The following is a 24,573-nucleotide window of genomic DNA, read 5'->3' as shown; positions in this document are numbered from 1 at the left end:
TCCACCGCCAAAACCAAGCGCTTTCGCATCACGTGGCTCGATTGTGGCCACGCCCTTGGCTCCTAGCTCGCGAAGCGGCATTGCAGCGTCTGCTGTTCTGCGACACGCACCTCTCGCTATGTGCTCCGCAAGCTATTGCAAATATTTCTGCTTTTCGTAAGTATGGATGCCGAGGAGAAATGTATCAAGTTTCGGACGAAGCATAAATTCAAGGGAACTCGCAGGAAAGCGAAGCGGCGTGCGACGGAAATGCCCGCGGCTGCTAAGCCTAACCTCGGCCGAGGCGACGCTTCTGACGCTTCGGAACTGGCTGGATGTTGAACTTAATCGAAAGCGTTGACAGTTTCGTTAGCGCATCGGAAAAGAAGATAGGATTCTTCGAAAATGAAGGAAGGGATGGTGAAGAGTCAGCGAGTGCTTTTAGCTGCGAGATCGGCGCCGTGAATGACCTTGTGAGCGGCGCAGCATGCCCGGAGTGCGGACGATGCGAGCTTACAATCGACGAGCTGGCTGGGAAGCGGAAAGGCCTCGCGCCGTTTCTGGAGTTGCGTTGTAACAATGAAGCATGTCCCACATCCGTTGTTTCGTCGACGTATTCATCGCGGCGTGTAATACCCCTGTCACACGGCCAGTTTCAATCACCCTCGAGTCGAGGGTCTTCGAGATTCTCAATCGCCATCAAACTCGCCGCTGCTACACGGCAAATCTCAATGGCCATTGAAATGGTTCTCGTGTCTTACGCCATGGATGTGTGGCGCCACAATCGTTACTTTGGATTTTGCAAAAATAACAAAAACATTTGATAAATGTATACTAGATGCTGAAATACACGCATACGCGAAAGTCGTTCAACACCCTTTTAAATGCACGTACGCGACGGACATATGCATAGACTGCTGTAGCCACTCTAATGCAAGACGAGCCAAAGCCAAACCAGTCCAACTGCGTCGGAGCACTGCTTCGTCAGGCTTAAGACCTAGGAAATCGCCATGATATCTGAAAAACAAAAGCTATTTGCCTCTTGAAACATTATGCGAAGGTAAGAATGGGCAAATCGAAGGCGAATGCAACAGCTTAGCACACGATATTGCTTTGAGGGATTAGCGACGAAGCTGTTATCGCTGTGAAGCGGGCGGGCAGGGTGCCGCCATGTTGTCAACGTTAAGTACGCAAGCAGCGCAAAGACTGTAACAGAAAATTAATGCGCTTAATGCACTTAAAATCAGTCTAATATAATTTTAAAATAATTTTACAGGCTGCTTGCATTATATTTTATGCGAATAATGTTTGTTCATGCTTTTGCACCGTGAATGTGTCGTGTACGAAAGTGCGCTTGGCGCCGCTCGAAGTAACGCTAGCAACCTTGGGCAGCGCTCGAAGGCCCTTGAAATCTCGATGGAGTTCTGCGCTACTCCGTTGACTCGATAGGCTATTGACTCGATCGCCATTGAAACTGCCCGTGTGGCAGCACTCGATCGCCTTTGAGTCGATAGACGATCGGTTCGAGGGCCCTCGAAATGCCCGTGTGACAGGGGTATAACTCCGGCGGGCGACTACAACAGTGAAGCGCGTCCATCTGCCAGCGCTAGGGAGAGCTTCGCCGTGAACGTCAAGGCCATGGTTGCGGCGCGCTGTTGGAGCAGGACACGACCAACTCGTCCGATTTTGCACAATTCTTGGAGTACCCAAACCGAGAACTCCTCACTCTGGGCAAGAATTGTGACAAACTCAGAATTTAAAGAATGCCCACAAAACAGACAGCTGCGGCAAGGGCTCGTCGCTGCCGTCTAGCCAAGAAGACTTGTCTTCAAGGTGATACCTAAGAAAATCTCTGAGGGACCAACATATGGTGCAGGCTTATTCTAAAGCTGTATGCTCTAGGAGAATGCTCTGGCTTGTATTGTCTCCAATGTTCATGCAAATATACGTAGTAGACCAGTAGTAAACAACAGTTGCAACTTTCAATCGCATTTTTCTCAACTTCTTATTTTGGACAGAAAATGGCTATTGGATGCAACCTTTTATTTACTTGTTGTACTCGGATCAAGACCAAATTTGGCATGCATAATCTTTAAGGTATGTAGAATGCAAGTATCTGGGTTTCAATACAATTGGTAATGTTCATAAGTATGAAAGGTCCCAAAATATTTATGCGCTGGCTTCTGAAAAGGAAGCATGAGCTTAAATTCCGGTAAAATGGTGCATGACATAGGTGCACCATTTACTTGCTTATTTGCACTTAGTGGAATATTAGGAACAAGAAAAACTACTTTACACTGCTTTCTCGTGCTCACTGGCATGTCCAGCAGGTGTCTTAGCAAGCACAGTTTTTCACATGTGCATGGTACTTGGAACTTGAAAGCATCAAGCTATCTTGGAAATAAAAACAGATTTGGAAAGAGGAGATCAATCTCTATAACTGGTGCAATTTTCATTTATATGGCATCACTATTAAAGAAAAAATGTTTCCGAGGAGCGTCTCCCCTTAAGGGGATCACGAAAAAGTTCACGATTGTGCTTTGCTTCACATCATCCCAGGCACCAGCCAGCATCTGTATGGCTCCGAGGAGGTCCACCTTGAGTTTGATTCTCAACCAAAGGTTGATTAGGAGCCTTTGCACCAGTCGCCATCTCTAACCAACCTTCAACGCTTTCACTATGCCCTGATCAAGAGGTTCAAGCTTCGCGGTTGTATTTGGTGGCAGAAATGTGGTGGTGATACGCCTTTAGATGCTTATTTCAAAACTGCGTACATCTTGGACAATTTCCCCGGGATCGTGACAAGTGGGAACTTACCGATTTGCTCTTCCAAAGTCCACAAAAAACGAAAGCACAGCTCCACGACCACCTCACTTTGTTTCGCACGAAAAAAGTTCATGAGCTTAGCTTGCCTCTTCTTCTGCACCATGAAGTTCATTAAGCTGTCCTCAAGCTTGTTGGTGGTATCCAAGTCCAGATACCAAGAAAGTCCAGTGCCTTCCATTGCGCCACAACAGCGACGAATGACACTGAATGTGGATGCAAGTTCAGCCTCAGTGCATGGCCGCTGGGTCTCTTTGTCTGAATCTTCGCCACTGCTTGGGTCTGGTCCACTTCCTTGGTATCTATGATGTCAGCCACAATCTTCAGCATCAGCACGATCCGCAACGGCTTGCACGTCATCAGCACTGACAAAATCTTGTGCTGTTACGCCATCTGGAATGGCGCCTGCGAACGCTGAGAGCTCACAAAACTCGCCGTCCAGGCATCCAGCGCCGTCATCTTCTGTGTCTAGACACCCGTCGTCTGAAGCCACCACAAACCCTGCTTTGTGGAAGCAGTTCACGATTGTGCTTTGCTTCACATCATTCCAGGCACCAGCCAGCATCTGTATGGCTCCGAGGAGGTCCACCTTGAGTTTGATTCTCAACCGAAGGTTGATTAGGAGCCTTTGCACCAGGGTCCATCTCTAACCAACCTTAAATGCTTTCACTATTCCCTGATCAAGAGGTTTAAGCTTTGCAGTTGTATTTGGTGGCAGAAATTTAATGGTGATCTGCCATTTGAAGCAGAACAGTTGTCGAGAAGGCAAACCTTGCGGCCTCAGTTCGGCATCCCAAGTTCGGAGCTACTCGGTAGAAAGATCGCATGTCATCCAAGCCTTCTTATTAAATGCGTATTGAACCGGGAGACCTTTCGTGTTTTTGTAGCGACAGCTACATTACGGTAGCACTTCGAGCCTTTAGCGTGGTTGGTCACGTGGTGTGGAGCAGCTGCCGGCGACGTGCGCCGTGGCTGATCACGTGGTTGGTCACGTGACCAGCCACGTGGTGCGGAGCAGCTGCTGCTGCCGGCAGCGCGGTGCACCAGTGAAACCGAGCGGCCGCAGCTGTGCGCATGCGCCGTGTCAAGTGGGACGAAGGTGAAGAAGGAATGCCCTGCAAAATGGAGTGGCGAAAGACTGACTTTGCAATTCAAATGAGCAAGTTCCACTCGGCCAGCTGTAGCTATCGCGTCACTCCAAGTTTTTGAAACAGCGTGGTGACCTGCTTTTGCCGATAACCAGTGGCCGCAGTTTGCATGACCGATCCATATTTGCAGCAAGCAAAATCGAGACGCGCACTTGCTGTTCTTTCCATTATGGCATGCACTGCCCTTCAGGTGCAGTCTTATTTGGCAGCATTTGCCAGAACAATGCTGTCTCATCTGCGTTGAATATTCGTGATAGCAAAAAGCTATCACGAATCCCTGGCCACTCTTTGGACAGCCACTTCTCCATGTCAGTGCTGCTGGTCGCCTCGCTGTCACCTGATAGGGTCTTTCCGATGATGCTGCAGCAGTTCTTAAAACGCTGCAGCCTACCAGGGCCACCAGTGAAGCTCTCTTGTCCGAAGGCTACAGCAAACCATTTCGCTTTCTCCATGAGCATCGGGCTGTCGACAGGGACGTTTCTGGCGCGTGTATCTAAAAACCATGCGTACAAAGCTTTCTCGACCTTGTCGTAGGTCGGAGCATGTATACAACTCGCTCCAGGGCGACCAGATTGCACTGCCTTCAGCTTCACTTAGGCTTTGTTCTTCAGGATTGTACTCAGCATGTTGCGAGGAATTCCGAACGTTTCTTGGGTTTTTTGCTTTCCCGAACACGCAAATAAAGCGGAAACGCACGGCACCGCACAAGTCGCAAGTAAACTCACATTGGCCTCTTGAACAAAGCGAAAAGAACGACCTCCTCACCGTACCACACCAGTCACATGCCCAAGCATCGCCAACAGCAGCGACAGCCAAAATGGCCAAAACCATGGTGGCAGCTAGCTGACATTGCTTGTTTTGGCTGCGTCAGCGGAGTCAGCCAACCAGAGTGCAGAAATCGGCGCCTGCGGCCAGCACGGTTTCCCTCTTCCCAGCCCCTTGCATGCCCCCTTATGGCCATTCCCATTTCCGTTCACACCCCACAGAGACCTCATCACGTGACTCGTACTTGTGCCGTTCTGCACGAAAGTGGCCAAGGCTAGCGCCGCGCCGCGCTCGAGATGCAATTTCGGGAAGATCGTTACTTCGTTAGGAGAAGCCCACTTGCAGGGGCGCTGCATGGCACGGAGTTTGATATATCAAATATGGTGTGCACTGAAGTTCGATAAACGCAAACTGTTTGCAAAACTTTTGTACGTGATTCGCAAGGGGATTTCACAACTGTTCGATATAGGCAATAATGCAATATATTCGGGTTCTATATATCCAGGATGGACTAGTGACGAAGCACATGGGCACAGGTTCTCTCAAGTTCTCATCACAGTTCGCATCATTGGTGTTCTGGCGTTGCATCAGTGATGTCTTTATCCACAAGCCCTCCCACGGTCTCAGCATTGTTGACCGCGGGGACATTCGCCTACACTGCCCATTTCAAATAGCATCAGGAAATTTGGACAACTGGTTCCACAATTCATCAACACCGGCAACGGTTTTGTCTGGCTCAACTGACAAAGAATTTTCTCCGCCTTCTCTGGGAAAGCAGAGACCGCAATGTCTGAAGCAGTTCTGTATAGTTTCATTTGACATCATACCATGGTCTACCCAGCATAGACAGTGTGCCTAAGGGGCCTATTTTTGGGTCTTTCCCAGTCCTCGGGTTCTGCAGGATCCATTAAATCCGATGTTTCTTACAGCCAATCTTCACCGTGCAGATTATCCCTGTTCCAAGGGTTGAAGTACCAACATAGAGTTCAGCGGCAGTAAGCGAAGTGCAATGTTGCTAAATCTAGCACTGCAGAGGTGAGCACAGCCGTTGTCTACGATGAGGCAGACGTTGCTATCTTGGCCTACCAGGTCATCTTCCTAGACTTCAGCCATGTGGCGAAAAGTTCACAGCTCATCCACGCTTTTCAGTTTTTCGGTGATCTGTAGGTCACCGGAACTGAAAGCACGTTGTGTAAGCATTGCAGAGACTTGCTCCTCCACTGCAGCGACTTCGGATTTTTTCTCGCCTTGTTCAACTTGCTTGATCCAATTTACAGTTTCATAGAAAAGGGAAATTTCTGCCGTTTCACAGCTGCCATCGCACGCACACAGAGACAATGAAAACCATGCCCAATTGCTGATGGCAGCATGACACACCATACGTGCTAACTGCTTGACATAGCAAGCACTACTGGCGCAACGCACTAGGAACGCATATTCTGGGTGGCTGGGAGTGCGCCCACCGCCTACATCACGGAAAATCTGAATCGTCATTCATCAGCATGCACTGCCCATAGGTGCAGGCGGAAAAGCTAGTCTCCAAAGATGTGCTGAAGGAAAGCCAGCTTCTTGAGTCACACGGTGTTAACTGAAGTTTGATCTATTGGATGTGACGGCTAATTTTGGTGCGATCTAGCCATGAATTTTTCTATACATTTGCATTGTATCATTACGGAAGTCAGAAATTATTCGATACAAAGGATAAATCGATGTAGCCAAGTTCGATATAATCGGGATCGACTGTAGTTGTTCGGGTACTACTTGTGAGAAAAAACAAAATTTGAAGGATGGTTTTTAACTTTTGCAACTTATTTTTTGTGGCTGACTGTTTTGAAGCATATAAAGACTTGACCTGAAGAGTTGCACCCACCCATTATGCGCATGCTTATTATTTCGCAGTTGAGTCAATGCCTCTTTTATTTTTACAATGCCTGCCGCATCGCCCGCTTCGCAATGGGAGCCGCTGGTAGGCCTCACTTCAGTTAGGTGCCGCGCTGCTGCTCTACCAAGATGGTTGGACTGCTTGCGTCATGCTTGCCAACGGTTGCGCGGTGCTGGCGTTCTCTCCTACTCCTATACTACAGACCTACAGCATGCGTCTGTCAGGTTCCTGCTTCGTACCCATTCTTGCGTAGCTCTTGATTGATCCGCTGCGCAGCACTTTTTCCAACGACAATCGGCTGGAGCAGCAGCTTTGCTCGTCGTTTGCAGAGGTGGGCTTAGGCGTTCACTCCGCCTATCACTTAAGGATGCTGTTCCTTGCCAGATCAATAGAGCATTGTAAGTTGTTACGTTTGTTCGTTTCATGGCACCATGATTAACGAAAATTGTTTTGCACGTATAAGTGTTGTGGTCTGCGACGCTGACGAGGTGTCCTCGCAGCAGCACTAAAATGGCACCAGTTAATTATGGCAAGCACGGCTGCTACTTTCAGTTTTGTGCGAAGTGTGAAAAATTTTAAGCTCGTTTGTAGAAAAGAAGGGGACGTTCACATGCATTTATTTACATATAGTATTTACAACTCTTTACAGCAATAGCATATACAATACTTTGCATGTATCTGCTGCTATATACATTACAACTCTGTGTTTATAGCCTTTTACATTTCTAGAATTTCTGTATTTGCTTGTATTGGCACTTATTTACAGACATAAGAAATATGCATTGTAGCGCAACCATATTTGTACGCTGGAGGAGGACAAAGCATCTCGTGCGCGAGCTGAACATAACAGTGAACGAAGCAGAACACACCTAACGCCCGTCTGGACAACCAGTTCGTACGCCCTCATGTGTTTGATCGCCCTCTCCTGTGGCCTGAAGCGACAACGACGGTAAAATAAACGCTGATGCAGCGCCGAAGAAACGCTGCCTTGTGGTTCGGCCTTCACGGTGACTGCGCCTGAAGACGTGCTCAAATGGACTTGATTTCGATTTTATCTGCCTCCTTTCCTTCAAGCGCATTTTTGGTTTTGCATCGTTTTATTAGCGCCTGGCTGTAGTCAAGACCAGGCAGAACGTCTGAAATGCTTCGGCATCAGCTGCTGCACCGTGCATTTACGACTGGAGTTCTTTTCGCTTCTTAAAACAATCGTAGCTGCAGTCTGCCACGCACAGAGAAAAATCTTTATCTAGTTGTCGTAACGATGACAGCTTAGCCTGCAAAAAGTAGAGCTACGACTTGAAAGCTACTGCTACTTGGCAGTTTCGAAAAATGCTTTCTCGGAAACATATATCATTCCTTCTTTATTTCATTCTTCCATTTTCCTTACTCAACATGATTGAATTGCAAATCAGTAGAGTAAACCGTATTACTAACTACCTTTACCCTCTGATTTCATATTTCTGCCAAACAGTTTCAATACCTCTCCCGGAATGTTTCAGTGTTGTAGCTAAAAGGCAAACATGATTCGAACAAGTCACCACAGCCTTTCGTTACATTGCCAACGCCGCTGCACCGCACTCTCTGTGGCTGCTTTTAAAACCGACGCCTGCAGCGGCTCCACGGTGAACAGCGCCACGAACAGCGTGCTCTATGACGCGTCAATACCTGACAGGCAGCCTAATTACTATGAGGGATGCAGAGCGCCGCCTCACGAAGAAAAAGAGAACGTTTAAAAAATTGTCTTCGTCCGCTTTCCGTCGTCAGGCGTGAAGGCTAGCCGACAGGGAGGTAATTAAATAGTTTTTAGGCGCAAAAAAGAGACAAGACACATAGGGTAGGTGACCTACCCTATGTGTCTTGTCTCTTTTTTGCGTCTATAAACTATTTAATTATGAACCAAAACCAACTAGCCCAGCAGCAAGTGCTCTTAGACCGACAGGGAGAGCAGGAAAGGAGGATAGGAAAGCGTGTTGGACGGTCGGATTGGCCGTACTCGGCTGGCATTGTGAAAATAGAGGAGGCGCTGGTTGAGTTGAGGACATTTCAGCATTTTCAACCACTGTCCAACTTGACACTGCTGTCACTGCTGCGTGGGAAGCTCAATAATTGTTCGATGTTTTAATTCTGTTGATGATGTTGCACCCTGTGCTTGTGGCACAACCTTCACCACTGATGGATTTATATGGAGAAAACAGTCAGCTTGCTAGTTTAATCCAAAAAGGTAGAAAAGTTGAATTATCCAAAGTTAAAGGGACCCAGAAAGGGGCTCTCAATAAAGGTGCGACATGTCTGGGATGTTAAAAGACGACGGTTCATAATTATCCCCCAGCAAGAATTGTTTTAATGCGTTTTGTGGAAGCTGAGTTATTTGCAGACAAAATTTGAACTTCCGCATCTTCACGTTTTTTCCTCTCCTCGCGCATGCCAAAACGGCGGCGCTCCCCCGCTGGCCCCACTCACTCCGCCCCTTCCCTACTTCCGCCGGCTGCGGCGCGCGTGGAGTGGCCGCGGTAGCGCGTGATGTCTGAAAGAATTTGGCACTGTGAACCAATGATAACCCCCGGCTGCTGACGTCATTTGCAAGACGTGACGTCATGTGCCAGATTTTCGCGCGAAAGCCCGGCACCACGCGTCGCCGCGAGGTGCGAAAGCGTGGATGTTCAAAAATGTATTGTAAATTTCCGGCTCGCTTTTGAGGTCTCTTATGTGGCATGGACGCTCGGTGGCCTGTACTCTACATAGTGCAAGCATTTTAAAGCCAAGCTGAAACACCGCTTTCTGTGGCCCTTTAATTTTAATTTAATATCATGCTCCTTTAGTTGCACTGAGTGTTGTTACTTTTGGGGGCCCTGTTCCGGAGCATGAACAACACCAGACATTCACCAACTCTCAGCTACCTTATTTACTGTATCTAAGCTGTCAGTTTTACATAAACACTTTACTCAAAACTCATAGGTCAGCTTAGAACAGGTCACATGACTCTACCAATGCCACCACTGCACCATTTTATGGCCTGGTGGAGGCGCGATACATAGTGGCATGGTTGCAGTGGACTTTGTTCCCCGACGCAATGGTTTTGCCTGAGCGGTGTCACCTCACCGCTACTTTCAAGTTCAGTTTCACCATTCAAGGAATCTTCAATACCAGCAAGAGCACGGCATAAACAAAACGAATGTAGAGCCTCTGTCAAAAGGATAGAGCCCAAGGGGCTTGCTTCTGGGCCAGAATAGATGATGTGGCTGCATATTGGCATGCATTGCCCCATGCATCGCCAATGTTCATAATCTCTTGAAAGCAAGAGGAACTCTGGTCCTCACCTTTCCAGAAGTTAAGACTCCCATGTAGACTACAAGAGCACCACTGCGTGGCCTAGAAGGAAATCTCTCGGGTTCTTGACAAAGGGTGCACAATGTTGGAGACAGGAACACTTACTTGTTCAGCCGTGCAGCAACGAGAATGGCGGTTTGAGCACCTTCCTGCGAAGCCTTCCTCTAGTAACAGTGGAAGCAAGGGCCAAACTGTGTTGCGGCTTGTAGGCAGCCTCAGCTTCCTGTGAAGCCGAGCCACAGGAAATCCATTTTTTGTGGTACTTTTATTTGTAAACTTCTACCCGATTAAGCCTGTTATACTTAGTGGCACAGGCAGGGGCATATTGGTTTACATTCTTTTTCTGGCTGCCCCACCATACTTTTTGTCCTTAAACTGTGAGTAGTGGCACAGGCAGGGGCTTAATTGTTTACATTCTTTTTAGGCTGCCCAACCATACTTTTTGTCCTTAAACTGTAGACTAATTCATCACAATGCATTCTACCGCTTTTTATTCCCCTGTTTCATGCCCGCAGTCGACTGTCATTACATTCGGGTAAATACAGTATGTGCCCCGCACAAAGAATTCTGACATATAAATTGTATGTTACATAGGATGGACATGACTTCATCAGTGAACTGAAGAAAAATGTTATAAAATCGCACCGCTTTGTTGTTGTCCTGTGCGTTTCCTTTTCATGCATTACTTTGAAAACGCATTTCCACTGCTTATGCCGCATATGCATTCGCAGGCGACCTGGATGCCAACCGGCCGGTGCCCTTCCGCCTGACGCCCAACCTGTCGGAGTTCATGACCAGCATTGGGGTGGCAGGCTCCATGACGGCCGGCATGATTGCCACGGCACGCTGTGTGGCACAGCCCAGCTTCAAGGTGCAGGCCCTGCTACGGGCCGTCCTTCGGGATGAGATGATCGCCTGGCACAAGAAGGTGCGTCGGGCATGTGCTCTGGCCCCCATCATTTTTCGTATGCTCACCAGTGTGTTGCCCTTTAGGTTAGCACGAAGGACCTGCCTGGTTTCATTTTTCTGCCATGCCCAATATTTTTACTAGTGAGGCACGAATTTTCAAACACGAATACGAATATGCTTGTTGTTCTGTTATATTTTATTAGAGAAGTTCCAAATACAGCGGTAACTGCTTATGATGCTGGACTGCATTATATGTGGCTTTTTGTGACAACCGCTTCGCTTCCCATAGAGTTCAACGTATTGGCGTACCGCTTAATACGCGGCAGCGCGTAACCGGAGATTACGTATAGTGCGGTTTCTGGAAAGCCTGGCAGCCCGTGTACCAACGCGGGCCCGTGGGTACCGGCGGGCGCTACGAGTGTGCTTGTCAGATTGCGCAAAAGGGGGGCAACAGACAAGACGCGGGAGCATTGTCAGCGTGGTTCAGGGCAAGCCAGGAGAGGAGAGAAAAGGAAAATAGAAGTTGCAAAGTAGGCATTTTTTCTCTCGCTCTCCGATGCGCCTCTGTTCGGCACACTGGACAAAACTTGAAAGCACGTGATGGCATGGCCAGACTGGAGCATGCTCTGCCAGCACAGTGCGTACCGCTTGCGGCAGCGTTTTGTCACGCGTGATCCCATGAGCGAGATATGTGTCGTAGCGTGTAGTGAAAAGTTGACAACGTAGGCAAGTCAGCTGACAACGTGAGCAAGTCTACAAGCCTCGGCTTTCTTCAGTTCCGATGGCGTCTGCTCCTCCGAAAGGCAGGAAACGGCAAGCTCTTAAAACAAAGCAGAGCATTGTGAAGGACGTTGAGAGCGGTTTGAAAAAGGCTATGGTGGCAAAAGAGTACGATGTCGCTGACGCTACTTAATCCACCATTTGGAAGCACTGCGACAAGTTGCGACAACAGCTGCAGGAAGACTTCGCTTCGCTTACAAGGAAGTGGATTCGTGCACCAAAGTACGAAGATGTCGCCACTTTCGTTCGAACAGTTTCGCGACGTCCAGGCCCAGAGCGTTCCTGTGAGTGGCTCGATATTGCAAGCCGAGTCCAGGTGCCTTGCAGACATATTGGGACATGATAATTTCAACCCATTGAACGGTTGGATTCAGCGTTTCAAGGACTGGCACGAGATAAGCTCGTCGTCGTCGCCGACCCTTACGGTGTTGTATGTGAAGTAGTCACCACAGATGAAGGCATTGTGGCAGCGGTGCGTGGTCGCGATGAGCCTCTATCCGAGGATGAGCCCGACAAAGTGAGTGAAAGTGCAGCAGAAGTTTCGTGCAAAGACGCACGCGACTGTTGCAACAAACTGCACCTCTACTGCGCTCAGAAAAACCTCAACGAGCAAGCGCTGAAGTGCCTCACTGTTTTTGAAGATGAAGTCATTAGCAACACATTCAATCGCAGAGCCAGACTAAAATAATGTCGCTCTTTCATTCACTGCGACGCTTCGACCAAAAGATCAAATAAACGTCCTGTGACTGCGGTGTTGTGTGTCTGATGCGTTGTGAGGTGCGCTTTGAAAGGTAGGCTGGCCATTCTGAAAACACAAATGCATGGAAAAACTATGTTTTTGTTGCAGTGCAGTACCGCTTATAATGCGGATTTTCCAGACTCCCGCAGTATGCGTTATAAGCGGTCTATGCTGAATTCGAAAATTTTCTAACATTCGGCAGCAATCGAATACCACAATATCTGGGCAGATAATCCATCAAGTTTTAAGCGTCAGGAAAACAGTACAGAGGTGGGGCCTTCACTTTTATAGTCCGTCGTTTAGTATGTGGGTCGCTGTTGTTCTAATGCTGGTAATAGACTTGGACCTTATGCAAAACTTTGCAACTGAGCTTTCCCACATATTGAAGCGAAGTTTGAAATATTGTGCAAGTCCAAATTATTGTAGTTTGCGAAATCGGTCAGCTCTGTTGTCCAACATGCCAGCAAGCATATACGAACTCTGCAGTGCGGTGTGGCACAGGGGGGCTCATGGAGGCAGCTAAAAAAGCAGCTTTCCAAGGCGTTTTTCCACTCCAAGCACCTTCATCACCATCTTTGATCTGTGTGGTTGGGCCTGTGCTTGAGGAGATGTAGGAAGGAAGGCGAGCTCTCCAGCTGGCTGTTGTACCCATGTGTTTAAAGTGGAGAGGATGGCCAGCAGGAAGTGGGCATTTTGACTCATGCATTCTGGCAGCTGCATGCAGGTGGCTGACAGTGCCGGTTTGTTGTTGGCCCCATTTCAGAAGCAAGATGACAGTGTCAATCCTGGATCGGCGCCACAGGACATGGAGGGCGAACTCCTCATCAGCATGGTTTCCAAGGCCGTCAGTGCAGTCATGACAAGGCTACAAAGTGAGTGCAAGCTGTGCCATTGAATGCAGCAGTGGATAGTAGTAGCTGTGTGAAGAAATGTGCCAATTCAGGGAGTTGCCTTGAATGACTTCGTCACTTGAGAACAAATTGTTGATGAATGTAAGTGGACGTGGAACAGTGCACAACGTCTGGTTTGTGCTTGTCGTAAGAGGTGTGTGAATATCAAAATTTTGGCGGTGAATTCAAATAATCGGAATTGTTTGTGAATTGAATCGAAAATTTGTGAACAGTTTCTGTTATCAGTGAAGGTAAGTTAAGCTTAAAAAGGAATGCTTTTCATTAAACCCACGCATCAAAAGAAACAGATATATGTCATAAAATATGTGCATGGTAATATTTTACACCTGTAAAGCCGACCTAGCATTAAGTAAAGGAAGAGGAAGGGGAATCATGTAGTCATACACTAGTAAATCTTTTAGAATTAATAACTTGGCAATCATTACTCTAAATGGCAGCAGTGTGATGATTAAAAAAAAGCCTACTGATTGTTGTCATGAACCATCAATAGTAAGGTTGCCAGTCATCTCCTTACTGGTGGATGTGGTTTCTATTGGGAAGGGCAGCGCATTGCTGGAAAGACAGAACAAGACAAAAACAGACAAACAGTGGCAGCTTAGGCTACAACGTGAGCGGGACTATACTTAGGGAGGAGTATACCTTGGGTAGGGAGGTACCGACAATGGTGGTGCATTTGCAGCACGGTTTCATCCTGTCCTTTTTCGCGTGATCAGGGCTAGGCTGTGTTCACTTTTGTTTTACTTCACTATCTGGTACAGTAGCACTAGCTTTCACAATTACTGTTTCTGGACATTGCGCTTGAGGAACACAGTGCAACAACCTGCACTCGTTGTGTTTAACTTATGAGCATCTTTGTACATTTTGAGGGCCTTGGTTCTTCTGCTGTGACAGCTAGGGAAGTATAGACCTGGTTCTGGTACCTTCTGCGGTAGAATCTTAATGATATGAACACTGTTGATACGAGTTTTGGGATGGTACGAATTCATAAAAGCCTCCACTGGAGCGTGCACTGCGTGCATAATTTCGGATGTTTCAAACACTCTCTTGCTCCACTACGGACGATACGAACTCATGAGCCATGACTGAATCCTCAAAGCACTGCCCACACATCGGTGACTCCGCAATCGCTAGCCACGCTATTCCCACAGGGACGGGTAAGCGGTGGTGTGAGGCCTGCACATCACCAACGTCGTGATTGCCAGTCACGCTGTATGCACTGCAAGTAGTGTGCTGCGCGAATGCATTTCCCATGCTTCTGCATAAGGAGTTTGGTTGTTTGGGATGACATGAAATTTCGGGTGGTACAAATTTTTTGCAACCCTATGAGATTCATATTATCGAAATTGTACTGTACTTTGTATTTAGTTTCTGGTTTCTTGAAATAACGAGCATTAATGTCGCTAGAAAGAGCTTCTCTATTTCTTATCTGAGATAAGTGATAAAATTCAGTCTCAAAAACTCAAACTGCAAGGGCAACGAAAATTTCGGCCACGCAATCCGTTGAATTATGACACTTTGGTCTAGTCGTCCTGATGATGACAGGACCAGAGTGTCAGGTCGAGTAAGCCAAAAGTTAAAATTGAATTTGAATTGACAAAAGCCCAGTTGCAGGGTTGATAGCATTGCATACTCACACTGATGTCCTACCCTTCTCCAACTTTGCAGCACTGGCCACTTTTGACGGCGCTGACAGCAAAGTGAGCACTCTGGTGGCAGCTGCCAACAGCCACGACAACCTCTGTAGAATGGACCCAGCATGGCATCCCTGGCTGTGATTTGGGACTGTCTCATATCTTCATCACCACAACTCTCCATCATCACCTGAACTTTTAAACGCTGGCATTTGTTATATCTCGCATGTGTTTGACATCCACCATCCCATTAAAGATGGGGCCGTTGTTGTACAGTAAGTTGTGTTGTGTCCAAGTGTTTCGACTGACAAATTTTGTGCTGCTCAAGAAAACCTGTTTGTGGCCCCGCAATGATATTCTTGTTGACTTCAGCAGGCTTGATCTTGGATTAAAGAAGAAATATGTGTCTCACTATGGATTAAAATTATTGCATTCATGGATTGTCTTTAAGCATGTGTAACTGCAGTTTACTGCCTTTAATGTCTAGACTGCACCACACTACACAATGGTGAGATGTACAGTAAAAGCTCGTTAATTCGAACTTCACGGGACCGGGAAAAAAGTTCGAATTATCCGATGTTCGAATTATCGAATGGCCTCGAAAAAACTGACAAGAACCATTTGCATTAGGGTATATGTACCGTACTTACTCTGTAAGGAACCCAGTCGCATAAGGAACCCACCCACCCCTGATTTTTGCCTAAGAATTTGAAGAAAAAAAAGCGTCAGTCGTTAATGCTTCCCTCCGTTTGCACCCTTACGGTTCACAACGCATCTCTTGGCAGTGCGCCAAGAAGCTGCGCAGCGACCTTTTGACGTTAGCTCTATATTGGAGGGGGGGGGGGCAAACTTGGCAGAGTGCCAGCGCTTGTCCGGTTGTCCAAGCCTCGTTTTCCCTATGTTCGCGTTATCACGCCATGGGCGATTGGGGCAGACGCCGTCTACTCCCACTCAATCATTGGAACGCGATAGCAGCAAGCGCATTTTGCAGCGAATGATGCTAAAAGCCGGCGTCATGATCGCGGCTGACCGCGTGGTTCGGTTGCCGACTGATATGGGTGGAAGGATGGACCACACTCGCAAAGGAAAAAAAAAGTTTTTTCGCACGTAATTTGTAGCGCCCGTCTGAAGTCGTAGCCCTTCGTGGGCAATGGCTGGGGCCGCGCCGACAGTACTTAACCGTATTTCCGAATTAACAGGGCTCGAATTAACGAATATTTACCGTATTTACTCGCGTAATGGACCCACATTTTTCCCAGAAAAGTTGACATCGGTTTGGGGGTAGGGTTCATTACGCGGGAAAAAAAAAAAAAAAAAGTTTCCAACAGATTCTTTTGGAAGGGTCGAGATTTCATATATCTCTGCCCGTCCTTCCGTCATCAACAAACGCACGCGGTCAGACGCGTTCGCACCGCTAGTGTTTAGCATCGTTCAGTTTGAGGAGATCCAGCAATTTTGTGCTAGCCGACGGCGAGATAACGCGGACGTGTTGAACACCGGCCCTGAAGGTCAGGCGCGCGTTTCTTCTGCGAGGTTAAAAACGGGACAGTGACGAGTGTCTAATGCGAATATTTAAGCTTTAGCTTAGAGTGGACAACGTCTTGGCACCCTGCCAAGTTCGCCGTGCGCGTGCCCCCCCCCCCCCCCCCCCCCCCCCCCCCCCCCCGCTTTCTTGCTTCCCCCCACCCTTATGGCTGTACATAGCTCTTCTCAAAAGATAAACGAACAAGTTGCGATGTCGGCGGCGGGCAGCATCTTGGCGCGCTGCCAAGGTCTGCGCTGCAGACGGCAGCGAAGACTGAGGAACTCGCTAGTCTGGAAAACAATTCTGGCCGACAAAAGTGGGGGGGCGGGTTCGTTACGCGAGAAAATACAGTAGTTCCCTGTTTCGGAGGCTGCGCGGAAAAGAGGGAGATGGTAGGCAGCCACCACCGCGTTCGCCAACCCTTGCCCCCTACCACACCGCCGGCCGCCGCGCCGGTGATGGCGCCATTTAGGCTTTACCCCACTCCTCCACGGTTTTATCTGCTTCCATCTGACCCCGTTTAGCACGTGGGCAGCCTCTAAGTACGCGCAGGCGCTTTTTTTTTTTTTGCCATGTGCTGTGTGCCAAGCCGCCCAGACGGAGCGGCGGCGGGCGCGTAGTTCGAATTATCCGTAGCGGAACCGACTCGCTTTCGAAAAAATGGGTTTTTTTATACACAGATCTGTATGGAGCTTGGCCGGACCAAGTAGAGTAGTTCGAATTATCCGAAAATTCAATTATCGAGGTTCGAATTAACGAGCTTTCACTGTACCAGCATGACATTATGCCGCTCAGCAAAGGGGACGTGCCCATGGAAGAGGCAGGAGAGCACACCACAGGTTCTTGGCATGGGGAGCCTAGATATATTTCTAGTGGAGCGGTACGGGGTACGGGGGAAGAGATGAGTTAAATTTTGGACAGGCCTGATGCTTAGGTCACATAGTACGTCATGAAGAAAAAAATTGAAAACAAGTATACAAAATGCAGCGACATGAGCATCACATACCGTATTTATGCGCATAATTTGCGCACTTTATTCGAAAATTAGGGCTCCAAGAAGGGGGTGCGCAAATTACGTGGGGATTTCGCGAGCACGACTTAAGAAACTTCACATAGGTCATAACGTGCAATATAGGTATAGTGTATGTTGCTGCGTATACGTCAGCACCCGGACCCGCACCCCACGCTGGCCGCTCGCCCCCCCCCCCCCCCCCCCCCCCTTGCGGGATGGCATGAAGGTGCATGCACGAAGCTGCACACTAAAACACCGTCATCGCTTGCGGGCCAGCCAATTGTTCGGTAGTTCCGAATTCCGTAAGTTTGCTTTTGCAACTTCATCCGGGAAAGCAACCGCGAATCAATAAATCAATTATCACACCACACAATTCTTTAACAGTGCCGCGCGAGCGTCACTGTCGGCGCCTTATCACGGCGCAGAGCTGAGAAGCCAGCAAGAATAGCCACGTGTGCACAAGTTTTCCGACACAACGATTGTCGTCTATGGGCAAACTTGTGCGCACGCGGTTATTCTCGCCGGCTTCGCCGCTCCGCGCCGTGATAAGGAGCTGACAAGCAGTTTGAAACTTGCCGTATAGTACCAAACACAAGCCGTCAGAGCCACCGAGAAAAGCGTAGCCGGCAGTCGAGTCACATGCATCAGCCAAACAGCGGTGTTGGCTCTTCTATCAGCTGCCGATCCTCCCCGGAAGCGCTGCTAGCCGTTCCGAGTGGTGATGCCGCTGGTGCCGCCGCGATTGTAACAGCTGCCCCTGACACCACCATGAACGCCCAGTGCACAAAAGATTCAAAAAGCCTTCCGATCAAACACGCGGAATAGCCGAATGCTACTGGGTAGAGCCATAGGGTAGAGCCCGCATGCATGATGGTGGTCTAGCGCAGCGCGGTGCGTAAAATATGCGAGTAAAAAATTTTTTTTTGTAAACCCGGGTGATAAGGGTGCGCAAGTTATGCAAGGGCGCAAATTATGCGCGTAAATACGGTACTCTGTTAGCAGAAATTCATCATAGGGTTCTGGGGGAACAGCTCGGCAAATTTTTTGGACGGCCCAAAAATTTGTGAAGTGGCGATTGCCTCACCGTGGCGCCGTCACTGGTCTGGAGTGCGGTAGGTCGGGGTCCCAGCTATACACAAGGGAATGGAAAAAAACGTTGGAATTATCCGAATTTTGAATTATTGAATGGCCCCCAAAACCACCAAAAACTGTTTGCTGAAAGCGAAATTTATTTAGTGGGAACCAGGGCAGTTATCTCCTTTTAAAGGAACACTGAAGAGAAATAGAACTTGGCTTGTATCATCGATAGAATACCAGCTCCTAAACGCGAAAACTCCTTTTCTCTAAACGAAGCAGAAAACAGCAAAAACTAAAATACAGATATCGCCGCCACAGGCCAATCTTGCAAGTACAAGCGTGATTATGAAATAGGAAAAAGGAAACCACAGATCTCTGAGGCTGATAAAAATGCATGAAGTTGAGTTTGATCGATATTGAAGTATACAAGTTTTGTTTTGAAAAGACTAGAGCACTTCTGTCGCACGATGAAGCCGGAAAAAAGGCAACCTGAATGTTGGAAGTCAAAGAAAACCTGCAATTGGTGGTGCAACAAACGGCCAGCTGAGTTTTGGTATGTTTTGAGGGTACTTCGTGGCTATGCGTTCTGCGTGCCCGCATGGTTTCTTTAAGCGCCTCGATTTACAAAGGTGGAGCAGCAGAGGACCTCCAAGTGCTTCTCGGACGAAGTTCGTGAAATTTGACGCAACTGCGACAAGGATATAGAGCTGTGTATAGCCAATGTTCAACGCTCCACATTAGCAAACACACCGCTTGGCGTGTTCGCTTTGTCAACGTACCAAGATGCTGGGTAGCATAACTAGCCCTAAGAGGACTATTATTACGGAATATAAATAGGCCCGCACATACCAGTCGCTACGCAGTCGTGACGGTGGCTCGGCAGGGACAGCAGCACTGCCGACTCATTGGCACTAGGATTTTCTTGCCAGGCCCGCCGCTTCAGCCCTCAAAAGCATCGCACGCTGTTCGGGGTTGAAGTCGCTGAATGCAAGCTGCAGTTCTTTGAGAGAACTTTGTCGGAATCGGGAAGGTGATCCATCGCAACATTAATGCAAACGTAAACGAAACCACGACGGTTGATAGAAACCTTCAGCATCAGGCTGGCAGTACTCATTCAGGCTGCTGCCAGGCAGGAGCGCAGCGCTCGCCATCAGCAATCATTGAGTCCTTGTTTCCGTTTCCACGGCTTTATGTCATTTGTCCTATTTCATCATCAGAGTCTTGATTGAGTTTGAATCGTGGCGGCGGGAAAAAGTTTTTCAACTTCGAACTTTTGTGGCAACAAAGCCACAAAATGCGGAACTATCGGATTTTTTACTAACAAAAAAAATTGATAGTGTTGTCCTCGGTGTCCTTTAAGATGAAAACTGCGTGACAGCAGCGATTTCTTGCAGTACCGTCGTACTTTTCAATTTGTGCGCACTATTCAGCAGTGGCAGAAGCGTCGTAGGACTGCTCGGTAATGGTCCCCGCGGCTTCTTTCAGTGCCCGAAACTGCAGCACTGGAGCTTCTTCGCGTGTGGCGCCTGATGTGATGGGGCTTCACTGCACAAACGGCGAACATCACGTGACAAGCGTGGAGTTTCGGCACGCTGGAAGAACAGCAATACCACACAGACGGAAGCGAAGGAAATGTGCACATTGCCGCCGGAGTGGCAAGGCACTTTCTAAAAACGAACGAAAAAAGATCAGCAAAGCAATCGTAGTGCCAAACGGTGTGCGGCTCGGCTGGCTCTGAGATAAGCGCAGGAGATAGTCGCCGCGGCCTGGCAGCAAAGCTCCGGAAATGAAACCACGCAGCCGGACTCTCGGCCCTTTGGCTTTGTGCCCACTTCAGAGGGACGCAGGAGAAAATGTAATATTCAGTTCAGGCCTGTGGACAAATATCTGAACGATCGCCTGCCGAGCATGTCATATCTTGACCCGTCCGAATTAACCGGTGTGAGCCCTGCTGCGTCCGAATGAGCGAGTTTCCAACGCCATAGACTTGCATGGGCATTTGGAGGGACTCCAGCAGCAGTGCGAAGCTTCCATGTTAACGGGGGCGGCGAGTTTGATAGTCGATCTCTTTTTTGCAGCCCCTGCGTTCTATATACGCTTCGCAACACAAGTATCTGGCGACCCGTCTACCTAGTTTTTTCACCACTTGCACCTTGAATGTACAAAAGTTGAGAATGCTGCCGGCACTGACTATCCTTATGCGCATACATTTCCCAAGCAAACAGTCCAAACTTTTCGACGATTGCAGCCTCGACTGGGCCCCATCGCTGCACCCGTGTTATGCCTTCAAATCCCCAAATCAGTTACGCAATCATCGTTGCAAAGTACGATGTGTTAGCAAGGCTTAAAGTATGGCTCTATTCGAGGCGGATCTCTAGTGATTCAAGCACAGGTGGAGAGGGTAATAGAGAGAGAAAGTAGCTGTCAGCTGTTTTACACATAGTTTTATACACAGAGGAGAATTAAGGGTGGTTTTTCTGCTCAGTTCATAACATGGTTTTATACAAAGTGCATGGAGAAAGAAAGAATTAGCTCCATTCTAAGGCGGTGAAGCTATCTGAACAGTGTTCAGTGGACCGTGGTAAGTGCGTGCACGATTTTGGAGGGTGGGTCTGTCTGTGCATATTCCGATGCGTCAAACCCACCCAAAGACAGTGAAGGCGAGGGGGGTCTTAGACCCCTCTACAATGTTGGGGTGTCTGAGACCCTCCTGACTTTAAGCCCTGGGTTTTAGGGCTGTAAATGAACGACTGTGTGACGTGCGCGCATATCATACTCTGTCTGCATGCATAAAACAGCAGGGCAGGAAAATGCGAGTAGGTTTCACCGTTGCCGGCTTTCCAAATGCAGTGTGCTGAGCGAATATCGCCATTGCTTTTCGCGAGGACTCACACGTCCACGGGTTGCTTGTTCAGACTTTGTGAGCGGTTCATAGGGGCATAAATCACAATGGCAAAAAAAAGGAATTTGTATCTGATTATTAGTATCCTTGCTTGTGTTGTGAGGATCACGGTGTCGGCTGTGACCGTTTGCACGCATGGCTTGAGCACGCATCCACTTTTGAGAATGCTATGGCCTTCCAAAGTTTCCCTGGTCTGATGTTGCTGCCGACCCAGGTAGCACGCACAAGATCCTCAAAACGTTTGTTTTAGAGATAAAAGAGATTTTGGACTAAAATAAATGCTTTAAAGAGATCTTTAACCGTCAGGATTCGATCTGTCCTAAGGACACGCTTAAAAGAGGTTTTTAGAAGACGGGTCCTGGCTCTGCCCTCTCAGAGCCTTCTTAAAGGGGACTGAAGTTTTGGCGGGAAAGGCATCTTATTTTGGCGGGCCTTTTGGCCTCTCTATGGACACGGGCAGACAACTGGTTCTATGTTAGCCCTGTTTAAACGCTTTATAGACCACATAAGTTTTGGCTACAAAGCACACCATTTTGGCGGGCTTTTCGGGATTTTGGTGCACGGGGTTGAAGACGGGTTCTATTACTGCCCTCTTTAAGACAGATAGATGGCAGATATTTCTGCAGAAAGGCGCATCTGATTGTGACGGGCTGTTTCGGCTCGATGTTTTTCTCAGTGAGCATGTCTGTCTCGACGCCTGTCTCGACGCTGGCAGGCGGCGGCCCCGCCATCTTTGCGGCCCCCACAGTGCACGTCTGGAACGCCGCGCTCTCTCTTCAGAATTCCTGCACCAAGCCTGATTTATATGGTGTGAAGGTTCCTCATCATGATGCTAACATTGAGGGAACCTGTGTTCGCACGTAACCCCTACCGCAACTCTGCCGCGTATCAGCAGCGAGTCGCTCGTCCAGCTTCTATACTCTGCACGGCGGCCATTGTTTGTGCCTTCGTGCACTCGTCCTGCTCTTCGCACCACCGCTATAGGGAACCTGCACTAAAGTTTGAATGGATGGATGGATGGATGGATGGATGGATGGGGATGGATGGACGGACCGAAAGGCTGAACCCTTTAAATTGGATGGTGCTTCAAGCCACCTAGCCATGACTTGTGAAATTTTACTCTTCTCTTGATTTTAGCCACCAATCAGATAACCTTCGCTTGGTTACTTCTACCCGCTTAAAATCTACTTTCCCTTCACTGTCCTTAAACCCCAATGCCTTGGATAAATCAGCCCCGCTGCTTCCCACTGTAGGATGAAGCCCTTTAAAGAAAAGTATCAAGTGTTCAGCCATTTCCTGCTCCTCTCCACATGCAACACACAACGTGTCTATCTAGTGGTACCTGACTCTATATGTCTTAGTCCGCAAAACTCCCGTACTGGCCTCAAACAACAGAGCTTCCCCTACAATTATCGTAGATATTTTCTTTGCCAGTTTCCTGCTCATAGATCCTGCATGTTCCCAGTGCCGATTTCTTCAGCATTCCTGTTTTCCACAGAGCTCTCTCTGTTTCTTCAACCATTTTTTTTAATCGATAATCGCTGATTTGCCCCCCTACTGCTGTCCAGATATTTGCTTGTCAATTTTCTCGTTCACTTTCTCCATTTCGTATCAACATTCCTCATATACAGGTATCTGAAAACTTTCCTAGCGCACTGCTTTTCCCCATTTTTCTCAATCGCTCCTCAAATACTACCTTACTGCTAGCTTCTCTGCGCTCGAACGACGCCCATCCCATATCACCTTATACGCCCTGATTTGGTGTATTGACATGTGCTCCCAAAGCTAGCCTCCTTACGCCGCGTTGTTTGATTTCTAACCTTGGTTGAACATCTGTTCTCATGCACAGGACTGCATTACTGAAAGTCAGACTAGGAACCCTCACGTCTTTCCAGATGCCTCTTACCACTTCATACCTATAGTAATTCCACAGTGCCCTATTTTTTATGACAGCTACATTCCTACTAGCTTTATTCATTACATATTTTTTATGCTCTGTCAGATACTCAGCACCGTTATTTATCCACACTCCAAGATACTTGTACTCATCCACTACTTCTAGCGTGAGCGCCTGTACTCTATGCTCGCCGCCCTCATCATTAAATATCATGACTGCAGATTTTTCTTTGCTATACTTGAAACCTAATCTATGTCCCTCTGTACCACAAATGTCTATCAACTTCTGCAAATCTTCCTTGTTTTCAGCTATTAGCGCTATATCATCCACGTACATTAGTCCCTGTAATGACTGTTTAATTCATTCTGCTCGCTTGAAAAAAAGGTTGAAGCCTAGTCCGCTCATCTCTAGTTTGGTCTCTAAGCATTGCAGCTACAATATGAACAACAAAGGAGATAGAGGACATCCTTGCTTAAGCCCCCGCTGTATCTCTAGAGGCCGTGATACATTTTTTCCCTATTTTATAAGCACTGTTACCTTTATATATATATATATATATATATATATATATATATATATATATATATATATATATATATATATATATATATATATATATATATATATAAGATTGATTACTCCACTTCCACATCCAATTTGCCCAGTATGTGTGTGTCACGTCCTCTTTCTTCGCCCTCGTCTGTTTGTGCACTTCAAGCTTTTGGAATGTCTCATCAACACGCCCAATAAATCACTTAATTTGCCACACTTGGGTGTTAACCACAAGCATTCACAAAGTTTGTTTTGCTTGAGAGTTTCTTTAGCGGCGTGCAAATGCTTCCGCCGTTCTCAGGAAAACCGGAGCGAAAAAAATACTAAACAGGAGTTTTACATCGCAACCCCTAGCGCAGCATCAACGCTGGCATACTTCCCGCAATGCAGTTACAGTATAGGGCCGGTATCGGTTTGGCAACAAGCTGCGGCGATAAAGTCTTATCGCTAAACTAACATCGAAAAGCTCTTGCTCTCCGGAGCAGCAAAGCTCAGACAGAAGTCTATGAATGCAACAGAAAGTCGAGGAGTACATACATGACCACGCCAGCCACGCTCCAGCGGCTCGTCTCCTCCGTCTTAGTTGGCTCCCCCCTGCCGGCGCCGAACAACCAGAAGCCCCCCCCCCCCCCCCATGCAAAGAAATCTGTGGACATACTTGGGCTACCCCTCTTTTGTGCTCTTGCGAGCAGGACTGCACGTGCACACAATGAA

The 24,573-nt window shown here is 47.9% G+C and overlaps 1 protein-coding gene across 9 annotated transcripts in view; it reads left to right on the top strand.

Moving 5' to 3' along the window:
• The window catches only part of Nipped-A (Transcription-associated protein Nipped-A), a 270,630-nt gene extending 255,296 nt beyond the window's left edge, over nucleotides 1–15,334 (top strand). For 5 of the 9 annotated variants that reach the window (XM_077657535.1, XM_077657530.1, XM_077657531.1 and 2 more), the window contains exons 61-63: nucleotides 10,656–10,852; nucleotides 13,116–13,224; nucleotides 14,929–15,176. In XM_077657535.1, the coding sequence (XP_077513661.1) occupies nucleotides 10,656–10,852; nucleotides 13,116–13,224; nucleotides 14,929–15,038 (416 nt within the window). In that variant the 3' untranslated portion in view covers nucleotides 15,039–15,176. Of the gene's footprint in view, nucleotides 1–10,655; nucleotides 10,853–13,115; nucleotides 13,225–14,928 lie in introns of all 9 variants that reach the window. The other 4 variants (XM_077657537.1, XM_077657536.1, XM_077657532.1 and 1 more) reach the window with 1 other exon arrangement.
• The last annotated feature ends 9,239 nt before the right edge of the window (nucleotides 15,335–24,573 follow it).

Source organism: Amblyomma americanum, chromosome 3, assembly GCF_052857255.1.
Source record: "Amblyomma americanum isolate KBUSLIRL-KWMA chromosome 3, ASM5285725v1, whole genome shotgun sequence".
In the NCBI taxonomy this organism is placed as follows: domain Eukaryota; kingdom Metazoa; phylum Arthropoda; class Arachnida; order Ixodida; family Ixodidae; genus Amblyomma; species Amblyomma americanum.
The sequence above is the reverse complement of the archived record's forward strand: the minus strand, read 5'-3'. Positions and strand labels throughout refer to the sequence as shown.